General features: G+C 44.4%; 1 protein-coding gene across 1 annotated transcript; it reads right to left on the reverse strand.

The window, feature by feature from the left end:
• Positions 1 to 217: 217 nt before the first annotated feature.
• LOC130495748 (uncharacterized) lies at positions 218 to 2,032 on the reverse strand. The gene is made up of 2 exons (XM_056987242.1): positions 764 to 2,032; positions 218 to 535 (listed from the first exon to the last, which is right to left on the reverse strand). The coding sequence occupies exons 1-2, from the start codon at positions 2,030 to 2,032 to the stop codon at positions 218 to 220; spliced, it is 1,587 nt and encodes a 528-aa protein (XP_056843222.1).
• Between the last annotated feature and the right edge of the window lie 11,230 nt (positions 2,033 to 13,262).

The raw sequence follows: 13,262 nt of genomic DNA on the forward strand, positions 1-13,262 counted from the left end.
TTATATCCAGAGAACGCATCCATGAAACTCATCAGCTCGTGACCAGCCGTTGCGTCGACCAGCTTGTCGATGTGAGGCAGAGGGAAAGGATCTTTAGGACAGGACTTATTAAGGTCCGTGAAATCGATACAGACTCTCCACTTCCCATTCTTCTTCCTGACGACCACCACATTGGCTAGCCATTCCGGGTATTGCACCTCTCGTATGAATCCAGCATCTAGTAGGTTCTGACCTCTTCGTTGATTATCTCGTCCCTTTCAGGAGCGAATTTTCTCCTCTTCTGTCTGACAGGAGGATGCATTGGATCCACCTTGAGTTGATGCATGATAACATCGGGATTGATCCCAGGCATGTCTTCGTGAGACCAGGCAAAGCAATTGGAGTTGGATCTTAAAAAATCGACCAGTATCCTTCTCAAGCTTTCCGGAAGCTTGGAGCCTATCTTTAAGTTTCGACTCGAGTTCCCTTCCGTGAGCGGGACCTTATCCATTTCTTCCACTTCCGGCTCTTCGGTATGTGGGGCCAGAAGCTTCTTCTGTAATTGCAATAAGACCTGAGTCTTTCTCCTAAGGGTAGTCTGATAGCAAGACCTAGCATTCTATTGATCCCCCTTGACCGCTCTAATGCCCCAAGGGGTTGGGAACTTGACTAGTTGGTGCAAAGTTGAAGTTACGGCTCCCATGTCATGGATCCAAGGCCTTCCCAATATCACGTTTTATGATGAGGGACAGTCGACGACCAGGAACTTCGTGGCTTGGTTTACCCCTTTGGCATACACGGGAAGAAGGACTTCTCCTAAGGTTTGTTTGACTTCTCCACTGAAGCCTACGAGGGGAGTTGCCTTTCTGGTTAGAGCTGTAGGTTCCAAACCCAGGTCGGCGAAGGCCGAATAGAAGATTATGTTGCTTGAGCTCCCATTATCTACTAGTATCCGCTTGACCAAGCAGTTTGCTATGGTAAGTGAAATGACGAGAGCGTCATGATGAGCGGTGAGGACCTTCTCCTGCTCCCTTGCAGTGAAACTGATCTCATCTGTTCCAAGGAGTAGGCACTTGGGACCCTCGGCCTCTTGGTTGTTCCTGGCATTGCGAGTACTTTTCTTGGCTGCGGCACTACTAATTCCGCTCACCACTGATCCGCCTGTGATGACGTGGATCACCCGGTCTTGCTGTGGTGGCAATGCGGGAGCTGCCTCAATAGGGAGACCGGGACCTTCTTTATTTAGAAGGTTCTTGGCTTTATTCGAGAGGAACTCCCGTAGGTAGCCTTTCTTGAGGAGCTCGGCGACTTCCATCTTTAGGGCTATGCAATCCTCAGTAGTATGACCATGATCACTATGGAACTCACACCATCGCTTGGGATTTCGATTAGCCTCCGCGGCCTTCATCTTAGGAGGCCACTTGACTTGAGGACCCATTTGTCGTAAGACACCGATCAGCTCCAGTTTGGATATCGCAAGATGGGAGATGTCAGGCCAAGTAGACACCATCATCCCTTCGGATCTAGGCAAAGGTCGATACTGATACCTGCCCCTATTCGGGTTACTAGTCTCCCTAGCAGACTTAGAGTGAGAAGGCTCGTCGCTGTCGCTCCTTGTATGCTTCGATGACTTCTGATCATACTTTGGACCGGCTTTAGCCCTACTAACAACATCTTCTTCCCATCTTACTTGAGCCCAAGCACGAGACAGCACGTCTTCCATAATCCTGCACTTGTATTTGATCAGCTCCTTGTAAAGGTCTCCCTCTGGAAGTAGACCCCTCTTGAAGGCTGAGATAGCCGTATCAGTGTTGCACTCAGGAATAGCTACCTTCGCTTGGTTGAAGCGAGCTATGTAAGAACGAAGGGGCTCATTCCAATGCTGGAGGATCTCATAGAGATCATCCGAGTTCTTCTCTAGGTCATGGCTGCTAGCGAACTGCTCCACGAACTTATCGCTAAGGGCTGCAAAGGATTTGATGGATTTGGTGGGCAGGTTGATATACCACTGAAGAGCAGGGCCGGTCAAGGTCGATCCGAATCCTTTGCACATGGTAGCTTCCCGTGCATCCCGAGGGATTGCTACTGCTAGCATGCGTTGCTTGTACTGAGCAATATGATTGTCGGGATCCCCAGTACCTTCGTACATCTTTATGCTTGGAAAAGAGAAATTTTGCGGCGTCTCCACCGAAGCATTCTCTTCCACGAAAGGTGTATCGGAGTAGGACCCTTGATTGCTTCTTCGAATAGGAGGAGCTGCCCCTGGGAGCGTTCTACCATAGATTGAATGGTGTCGAACCTTTCGGAGACCACTCTTTCTAAGTAGGCTGCTAGGGCCGGATCTGAGATCTCGGGATCATTGGGTGAATACTCCTCGTCCTCTGTATCGCAATCACTATCTACTTGTACTTGGGTCCTATTGTACTTGGGTCCTATTGTTCGCGGCTCCTCGGCTTTCACTACCTCTTCATTGTCGCGCGGAGTGTAGAGTGAAGCCATGGGTCGTACCTTAGTCTGGAACCGCTTTCGCTTGTTGTTAGCTTCACCGAGGGTATGGTTCTCTTGTCGGAGGACAAGATTCTCCGCCTCTATGGCGTCTAGCTTCTCGGCGCTTTGCTGTAGTTGCTTGGAGTGCTCTCCAAGTTGGTCTTTTAGGGTTTGAGCTTCGAGGAGAAGTTCAGGACCTCCCGGTGTTGTCTCCCGAGCTTTGTGAAGATCGGTAACCTGAGTCTGAAGAGACTCGAGCTTGTTGAGAAGCTCTATCTCTCTCGGAGTCATCTTCGTCTGGTTAGCGTCGTCCTCTAATGCCATCGTCACGTAGTTGGATCACTCCCCTCCTTCTAGCGCCAAACTGTTAGGGTATTTTTATGTAGGATCGTTTAAGTGCTACGGAACACTAGAGGATTTGTTTGTAAGAGTTGTAAATCGAGAACAAAGAGATGTTATTTGAGTTATTGATCGGGACTACAACGTTTGATGGTGTATGAACCCTAGTTCTAGCCGCCTAAACTCTAATCTCTAAGTCTCGAATTGTCGATCCCTTATTCTAGGTTTGGGCTCCCATTTTATAGCTGTAGATGTCGGCTTCAAGTAATAGAATTCTTCCATAATCGGAAAAATGGAAGTTTCTCCTTAGGTAAAAAACTTCTATTTTGCTCCAAGGGGTCGGTCCGATCTAGGGGTCGGACCCAAGGCAGGGGTCGGTTCCTGGTTTCTTCTTGAGCAAGGGTCCGGAAGTCGAGGACCTATCCGAAGGCTGGAAAAAACTCATGTCTGGATATTTTTCCCCAACACCGAGTATGATCAGATACCTATCCGTGGCTAAGCGACTACTCGACAGGTTCCGACATTGTAAGCTCACCCAGATTCCTAGGGAGCACAACTCCCAGGCTGGCACTCTAGCTAACCTAGGGTCCGCCCTAGAAACTACAAGTCATATGAGCATCCCACTACTGGTACTCTAATGGCCCGCGACCGAAAAGGAGACGGAACCTGAAGAAGTATCCGTGGTAGACGAAGGAGAGACCTGGATGACACCCATCATCAACTACCTAAGGTACGACACCTTGCCTGAAGATCGAGACGAAAGTCGGAAGATAAGGCGCCAAGCTGCAAGGTATTGCTTTTCCGAGGGGAAACTATACTGAAGATCCTTTTCAGGACCCTATCTACGATGTCTTACCCCTAGAGAAGCCGCCAGGATATTAGAAGAGCTGCATGAAGGAGAATGTGGTTCCCACTCTAGTGGTCGGAGCCTGGTACTCACAGCTAGAAGAGCATGATACTATTGGCCAACCATGGCGAGGGACTCCCTCAAACAAGCCAATCTCTGTAGCCAATGCCAGAAGCACGCGCCAATCTCCAACCTTCCACCAGAGAACCTCAAATCCCTAAGTTCTCCTTGGCCCTTCCAAAAATGGGGCATGGACATCGTAGGAAAGTTCTCTATGGCACCGAGCAAAAGATTTTTCTCCTAGTCGTGACAGACTATTTCACCAAATGGGTGGAAGCTGGAGCACTAGCCAAGATAACGGATCTCCAAATCAGGAAATTCCTGTGGACTAACGTTATCACACGCTTCGGAACTCCCCATGATATCGTCACAGACAACGGACCCCAGTTCACAAGCTATAACTTCCGAAAGTTCTGCAAGGACTCGAACATCAAGCTCTCCTACTCAGCACCACGACACCCTCAATCTAACGGCCAAGCAGAATCCACTAACAAGACAGTGGTGAACATGCTCAAGAAGCGCCTAGAAGAGGCCCATGGGCGATGGGCAGAAGAGCTACACGGAGTACTCTGGGCCTATCGGAAAACCCCGAAGACGGCTACCCAGGAGACTCTCTTCTCCCTTGTCTATGGTGCTGATGCGGTGATACCCAAAGAGGTGCACGTAGGGACCATGGTCTGTGAATTCCTTTCCCAAGAGGAGAATAACGAGCTAATGTCCCTGAGTCTAGACCTACTCGACGAAAAGAGGAAGGCGGCCCGCCTTAGAAATGCATCCTACCAGTTGAAAGTCGCCAAGAGCTACAACAAAAAGGTCAGATACAGAACCTTCTAGAAAGGGGACTGGGTCCTAAGGCGAGTCTGTGACCACACAAGGGATAAATCAGCCGGAAAACTCGCTCCTGGATGGGAAGGTCCCTATAAGGTAATAGAGGTGCAAGGGGCACGAGCCTATAAGCAGGAAGACAGCGACGGCAAGGTCCAATCCAACTGCTGGAACGCCTTGCACCTCAAATCCTATCACTTCTAGAGTAAGATCTCCAGATCAAGCTCTATATACTACTACTATTATTATGATATATTTAAGTACATTGGTTTCCTACTCCTATGTATGCGATAACGTCTCTGGACTAAGCTTATAAAATACATTATTAGTTACGGCTAAAGGGGTTATAGGAACTCCAATGTACTTAAAGGGGCATACTAGCTAGGTCAGGTCTTAAGGGATCTTAGACCTCAGCAAACCCTATATACACTAGTGAGACTACTCACATGGGTGTACGACATATAAGGAACGGGTCTGATCAACCCTATTACATTGTCTGCACCTCAGGCCCTGCGTAAAGGCTATCAGTCCAAGAGTTACGTGGGGACCACCGTACTAGTGCTACCCAAACCCTGTGTTAAAGACGCTACGAGCTAAATACACGCAGGGGGCATGACGTACACTGCAAAGTACTGGAATCAGATGCTGACGGCTGATATGCAGGGAGCAAATGTGCGAAAATACCGGTTAGCACCAAAATTTAATACTTATCCAGACGTGGAAAGTAATGTGTCTGGTGTGAAGTCGCTCCGCGGGGCAGGCCCATGCCAGACCACAGTAAGTCTGAGCGTGACCTTTTCTGCAGAAAGGTAGAGTGCAGCATTGAGATTCACGAGAGTGGCCTATACCTCCGGGTGGCAGAGTGCGGTTTCTCAATAACAGATCGGTAGTGGTTCCCCCATGGGGAGCAGAATACGATCACAAACCTCCCATAACGCATACGGCCTCAGCGTCTATGACGAACCTCCGGGTTCAATACGGCCTTAGGGTCCATATAATAACCTCCGGGTTAGGTACGGCCTCCGGGTCTATAAAAGAACCTCAGGGTTCAATGCAGCCTCCGGGTCTGTAAGGAATCTCCGGATTCTAGATCACCTCAGGGTCGATCAAGGGCCTTCGGGTCTAACTGATCTTCGGATCTAGTAAGAACTTCAGGGTTCAAGGATCTTTGAATCATAAATACCAACCTTCGGGTTTGCCAAGAACCTCATGGTTTAAAAGCATCAACATCCGGGTTCGAGGTATCCATAGGGTTTAATCATGGTCCCCAGATCTAAAGATTAAACCCCAACACTCAGAAAACCTCAGGGTTCAATGAGCAAACCTTCGGGTTCAATAAAACGGCCTTCGGGCCTAGGTAAGGAGCCTCAGGGTTCAAGACCTTAAGAACTTCCGGGTTCTAAGGCTCAAGAACCTCAGGGTTCAAACCAAGCTAGAACTCTAGGGTTCCAAGCAAGGATCTTTCATTCCAAATCTAAAACTCAGGTTTTTAATAATGGATTGCAAGGTCTAACATTTTTCTGATCATTTCAGGATTCAATCAATCTACTAACAGGATCCAGGTCCTAGACGTTGATATCCATTCAAGAGGTCAACCCCTACAAGGATCCAAACCTCATAAGGAGTAAGCTCCCACGTAGGATCCGTCCCTCTCGTATTATTAGCCCTTCCAAGGATCCACCCCTTACAACACGTCTACAAGCCTATCTAGACGCCCCCGTATTCTAAAGATACGAAATGTGTTCGGCAAGGGCTATACCCCTGAATTATCGACGCCACAAGAGGATCCCGATCCTAGACTCTAAAACTCCGCCTAAGAGATTATGCTAGGAAATTGTGCTCAAAGGTCTTACGAACCATTCCGAACGAAAGACGAACAAAAGAAAAGGGTATTATTCAACAATAAAATTCAAGGGACAAGAAAAGCATATGAAAAAAATTGTTTTAGCAAGGACGGACCGCCCAAGGCCGTTATTACAAGAAGCTCAGATATCCTCTAAGGCCTGCTGCGGCTAGATGAAGGAATAGCTGGTTCATCTTCAAAGGAGGGAGGTTCAGTACCCTCGAGTTCCGCTTCAGCCAAAACCACCGTCTTGTACTTAGAGAACTCCTTGTGCAAATTCCATTTATGGGCCTGCCCTTTGAGCCACTCTCTCATTACTTCCCAACGGGCGATGATCCTTGCACCGTTCACAGCCATGGTCGTCATATTTTTCGAAGTCTCCGCCTCCGTTTGAAGTTTAAGGATAGTCTCCTCCAGCTCCTGCTTCTCTCGGCTCAATTGAAGCGATTCAGCTGAAGCAATTTCTACTGAACCCTTGATGGCCTGAACCTTTGCTTGAAGGTCCCTCAGCTCCAATTCTTTCGCAACACGCCTACTCTTCTCCTCAGACAATTGATGGGTTAATTCCAAAACCTCATCTCGATTCATTGATGAACCCTCCTCCACTATTCGGTCCTTCAGATGATGCAATTCAGAAAGGACCTGCGTAGGAAAACAAGTCTTATAAACTGCGGACTCATAATACAAGATCTTATCCATATCTCACCTGAAGGAGTTCGCCCTGGACCTGCTGAACAATCCCAGAGGAGTCCTTGTCCGAGGGAAGAGCCTGCATCCTCACGAACACGTTGGCATTCAAATCAGCCAGCACGTCAGACAACCCTGCGGATGAATATCCAGTCAGCAACGGTCGCTGTGAACGCGTGCTTACACCTTCCCTAGGCCTGCCGCCTCGTGATGGAGAGGAGTCACGGCTCCATCGCCCGAAGCATTCCTGCTGGATGAGTCCCTTCTTGCCGATATGGCATTCGTGGCCTTCTTAAAAGCCACCATCGGATCTTCAGGATCTCCTTCCCTTTTGTCTTCTGAAAAAGAGATATTTCGCGAGTTAATATGTGAAAGAGGGATACCTGTAGGTCGCAAAGAAATAACTTACCCCATAGCTTGCTACGGCGCAGGACCTCCAGATTGAGAAGATGGGTCACGCGGCGTTGCTCGAGGGGAAGCTTTTGTACCTGAAGAACATTGCGTTCGCCCTCGACGGGAGCTGAGTGAGTTCCCTCTAAAAAAAGGAAGGGGGAATGCAAATCAGATAGATTCCATCATCAGAACTCGTGAGAAAGAGCGTCTACTAAAACCCCTTACCTACGAAGTTCCACCGATAATGGGATCCTGGGAGAGTCATAAAAACATATCTCTCTGGCCATTTCTTCACAAAAGCCAATCCCTTCCGATCAGTCTTGGGAAGTTCCTCGACTATGGAAGCCCCACTACAAGAAATATGTCTATTGTTAGCGCGGGTTTTATGCTATGTTATGGGTTTGATAGCGTTTTACCAAATGCTATGTATGCGGCAGCAATCATAGATACCCCTTCTACGATAACATTTTCGTAACGCTACAAAAAATAGAGATACAATAACAATATTTGAATGCTATTATTAACTTAATTATAGCATCTGATTTGTACTATGATTTATATATAATGACACTGATATGATGCTATAACTAGAATAAAAATAACTAAGAATTATTTTAATTATTTAATTAAAATTAATTGAATAAAATTAAATAATTAGAAATTAAATTGAATATTATTGTATAACTGAAAATAAAATAAATTTTATTAATAAATTAAATTTGCTTTACAGATTAATTCTGGTTTACAAAACTAAACCAGAAATAAGAATATAAAACCAGACCACTACATTTTTTCTAACTCGGTTTACACTTAACCGATTCTTAAAAAAAAAAACTCTCCAGCCGCCACGAGACTTGGATCTTCCCAGCCACCATGAGACTTGCCTCCTCCAGCTGCCATGAACCTTGCCTCCTCCACCTATCTTTACCAAAAATAATACAGATTCATAATTGAGCAATAGAGAAAAAAGGAGATACACAGATGACAAATACGAAGAGAGAGAGAGAGAGAAGTCGATTGTGGTGGTGGTGGTGGTGGGAGGGCGACCGTGGTGGTGGTGAAAAAAGGAGGAGACGCGGTGGTGGTGGTGGTGAGACGAGGAGGAGACGCGATGGTGTTGGTGAGACGAGGAAGAGACGCGGTGGTGGTAAGACAAGGAGGAGAGCGGTTGGAGAGAGATGATGGTGAGACAAGGAGGAGAGCGATTGGAGAGAGATGAGAGGCGCGGAGAGAGATGGGAGAGATGAGAGATATGAGATTGATGAAGAAGAGAATCTGAAAGAGAAGAGAATAGAAAGAAGAGAGAATGAGAAGTCTGTCGTGGAGAGAGAGAGAGAGAGAAAAATAAAAATTAAATGGAATAAATCTCAACCTTTAGATCTAAATTAATCCAATGGCTAAGAAGTGTGATCTATGTAGTTGAATCTGATTGGTCAGAAAATTTTGTCTTTCTTTTTTATTTTTATTTTTGCTTTGTTCTTCAATATTTGATAATTTGTTTTGTAAGTAGTTTTTCTTAGTTATATCTTATATAAAAATATATATATATATATATATATTTTTGTAGTTTATTATTTAAATTTCTTTTTGAACATAATAAATTGATATTTATTTTCAGAATTGATGTCTAAGTTTGAAAATATTTGATTAATTTCAAAATTATGATTTTATTATCACTTTCAAAATTTGTATGTTTATACAGAAATCTGATTTATAGTTTGTTTATAAATTTGTATTTTGATACAAATGTTGAAAATTTAAAATTTAGATTTTATGGTTTATGAAAAAGATATATAATTAAGAGTAAAGTTTAGTTTGGTGATTTAAGGTTTGGATGTTGGAATATGAGGTTTAGGGTTAAAGTTTAGTATTTTGGATTAAAGTTGGAAAATAATAGATTTGAAGACTAGATATAAGATTTGCAATCAAATTTTTGATAATTTAGATTTGAAGTTTATATTTAGAGTATAATGAATGTATTGTTTATGTTTGAAGTTAGGATTTAGGATATAGTTTGATTACAGATCAAAGATTAAAGATTTGTGTTTAGGAAATTATAGTTTAAGATTAAAAAAATTAAAGTTGAGTTTTATTTTTAGATTAAAAGTTATAATATTAAAAATAGAGTTTTAAGGATTGTCTTTAGAGTTTAGGGTTTAAAACCATGTTTAGGGTTTAGAGGTTCAATTGGTTTTTCTTAGCATTAGAAAAATGCTATTGTATATCTTTGATAGGATTACTGAAACTGCTTAAATATTTTTTTTGGCGTTAAAGTCAAATTTTCCACTAAATATTGGCGGAATTAATGATTTCATCTTCCCGCTCATTTAATATTCAGAATAGTACTAATTAAATGCTATTTTGGTTTCGTTCTATCATTGCGTTTATCTAATGCTATTATATAATACGGGAATTTTTCAGTCATTTACGATAGCAGTTCAGTAAAATGAGCTATAATAATCTGCTATCAATGTTGACTTTTTTTGTAGTGCCCCGATCTCGGACGAAGATGAAAACGCCCCTCGTGCCCATTGATCGGAGCCAGATGATAAGCAAAAAGTACTTCATTAACTCCGAAAGCCAGATCTTCTTCATCTCCAAGGTTTTGGATAGCTATGAGGATGCGCCAAGCTGGAGGATTAAGCTGAGATGGAGAAATATGAAAGTAGCTGCAGAGACACGATATCAACGATGGTATGTCACCTCTGAAGCCCGATTCGAAGAAAGCCTCATAGATAGCAATATCCTCGGGCATGCCACCACAAGCCCGCTCTGACAGTCTGGGAACGCGAAGAATGACGGAAGAAGGAAGCGAATACTTTTTTCGCCAATCGCATAACTCGTCCTCCCTAACCGTTGATGCGGGACCCACTTGCGGAGATCCCGAAGAAACAAACGACAGGGGAGCTGGGCTCAAAGGATTTCGCACGTTTGTGTCACGGCGTGACGGTGGGCTGCTGGATTCGGATGACAAGGAGTTCGCTCTCTTCTCCAATTCGCTCATTTCTGCCATTAAATGGCAAGATTCGGGGTTAAGGAGACGTTACACTAAAAAGAGAGTATATATATACCAAAAAGGGTAGAGAGCCGTTGGGAGTTCTTCTTGGAAAATCCGCTGATCCGGGATCTCGGAGTTCCCAAGACTGGGGTTGTGGGAACCGAAATTCGCACTGTCGATTTTAGTTAAGTTTAAACGTAGGAAAACTAAGTTGACCTAGTTTTCCCCGAGGATCCCGGCTATCTGCTGGGCCACGCACGACGAAGTTAATACGAGTTTAGTTTGGGAATAAATGCGTAAAATGAAGAGAGAAAAAGAAAGAATCTTATTTCCGAATTCGCGGAGAGCGTTTGAACAACAGGTCGAGATCTCGGCAGCAAGAGCTGTCGATCGTCGCTAGTCTCAAAACCTAGATCTAACCTAGTTGAGTCGCAGCTCGCTAAAAAGGAAATAAAAGCCTAAGTTCTAAGTTGCTCTAGAGTGGTTTATTTCTTCTGATTTCGGATCCCCTTTCCTCTGCTCCTAGCCTTGCTTATATACTCCCATATGACGGTCTATTCTTGATGGGCTGAGTCTGCCGCGAGCTGGGCTTTTTCCATTTTCGTCGGCTTTCTTGTTTATCGGGAAAGTTGACATTTATCCTTTCGGAAATTTGACATTTCTCCTTTCGGAAGTTTAACATTTATCTTGTTATGTGAAGATAATTGTAAACCGTCATATATATCTTTTAGAAAATCGTAAATGGGCCGTCCGATCGGGTTTGGTCCTTTTCGGGCCGTCTTCCGGACTTCTGTTGTTTTCTACGATTTCTTTGAAAGAATGCTCCTACTTGGATGTCGAGTCTTTCGGAAGATCTTCGATCCATTGCTGAGGCGAATGGTGTTTTAAGATAACCATCACCGTTTTATACGAAGTCTTTCTGTCCGTTGACGTCTTACGGGTTCTTCGAAATCTTGGAGCAGGAAAAGGAGTTTTGTTTGCGGGATCTCGGAAAGTCGCAAAACACGGATTTCTGGCGACCCGGGGGCCTAGAACCTACGCACGAAGACTAGCTGATGCGACCCAGGACCCGGACCAGGACCAGATCGACGATCAGGACGCTCAGATCAGACCAACCGAGGTTCATCCATCCGTCCAGGCCAAGCAGTCCAACCGAGCAGTGTACCGGATCAACCCGCGTTCGTCCGGAAAGGAGCTAAGGCTGGATCCACGACCTGATGACCGATCTGACCGAACCACAGATGATCTTTCCCGTCCAACTCGTCAAGACAAAGCCAACAGACGAGCCAGACTTCACTTGGATCAGGCGGAGTCAGACCACGACCGCAACTTCTCACTTCTCACCCGTTTGGTCCGTACCGCACATCCCGATGATCGGACCAACGTTCTTACTTCTTCTTTAGACGCCATCATGGACTTCTCTTCGACCAAATTCTCTAAGGCAAGGATTCTTAGACTTTCTGAAGATTTGGGTCGAGTAAATTCTTCATACGTTCAAGACAGTTCGATGATCACCCCCGCGGCCGCACCTCCGTACGTCCATCTCCTTACCGCGACGAACCAGATCATCACGGACGAACTTGGACATCTTTCTGAATCTGGACCAGTCAACCTTTGAGTCCACACTTTGACTGGTCTTCCCTTGTTTTCCACACTTTGACTAGTCTTAGTCAAATTTATGTTTTCTATGCCTTGTTTTCTGCATTTTTCTTTATTTTTTTTTTACTCAAAACACTATATAATGTACTCCCTTTCATGGTAATGAGATCGATGAAATTGCTTCTTTATTTTGAGTCTTTTCTCTTTGTTCTTAGCGTAGAACTTTCCTGTTTCTTGGTGAGGTTATCACTTAGCAAACAAACCTTCTTTTGTTGGACCGGTGCGTCACATCCGGCAACAATCGAATCTGGTAGTATCAAAGGGTCTTTCCGCAACCTTTTGTGTCACCCATCATTCCATAGTTCTCTTTTCAGAGTTCATATCCTTCACAAACCGATTGAGTGATCCTGTCCAATCTCAGGACGTATCAAGTGGTATCGAAGCCACTCAATTCGGTATTATCTTTCCATCTTTCTCATCTCCCATTTTCTAAACACTCTTCTTCTTCTGTCTATCTTGAATCCGGGCCACTACCTTACCTAGGCCATATCTATTTATAAAAAAAAAAAAAAAAAAAAAAAAAAGAAAGATCTAGCAAAAAAAAAAAGAAAAAAAATAAGAAAGAAAAAGAAATCGAAAGTTTGATTGTTTTTGGCTAGGTGGTTGAAGAGAAATCCTGCTGGCTGAAGAGAAATCCAGCCTTGGAGTGGTTAAAGCGGATTCCCAAACCCAATTCTCTTATCTCTCTATCTTGTGTTTCATTGTTTGTTTGCTTTGAGATCCCATCGGGTTATTTGGATTGTCTTTCTTAGAACCTTGGGAGGAATTCTTTGAGTGACCACTAAATTGAGTGAAACAGTTGTGTGGGTAAGGATCAAACACTTGAGAGTGTGAGATTTTTTATCTAACTTTTGTGTTGAGATTTTCAGGTTAAGATGTTTGGTCTTCTAAGGCAAAGTAGCAAGGAGAACTCCCCACGACCATCTGTCTCTCAAACTCCATTTAAATATTTTTGAACAATTTTGATGAGTTTGTTAGTGTGCAGGAAAAGCCAAACCAAAGGTGCAAAGAAACAATCAGAGATGTGGCTGATCCAAAGAGGCGATCCTTTCAGTTTGATGTCCAAGAGATCTGTGACAACTTTGAGAAGGGAATGATGAAAGCTCTCAAGGACGTCAGCAAGAGCCACAAGAAGAGCACATCCA

This window comes from Raphanus sativus, chromosome 6 (genome assembly GCF_000801105.2).
Source record: "Raphanus sativus cultivar WK10039 chromosome 6, ASM80110v3, whole genome shotgun sequence".
NCBI lineage: Eukaryota > Viridiplantae > Streptophyta > Magnoliopsida > Brassicales > Brassicaceae > Raphanus > Raphanus sativus.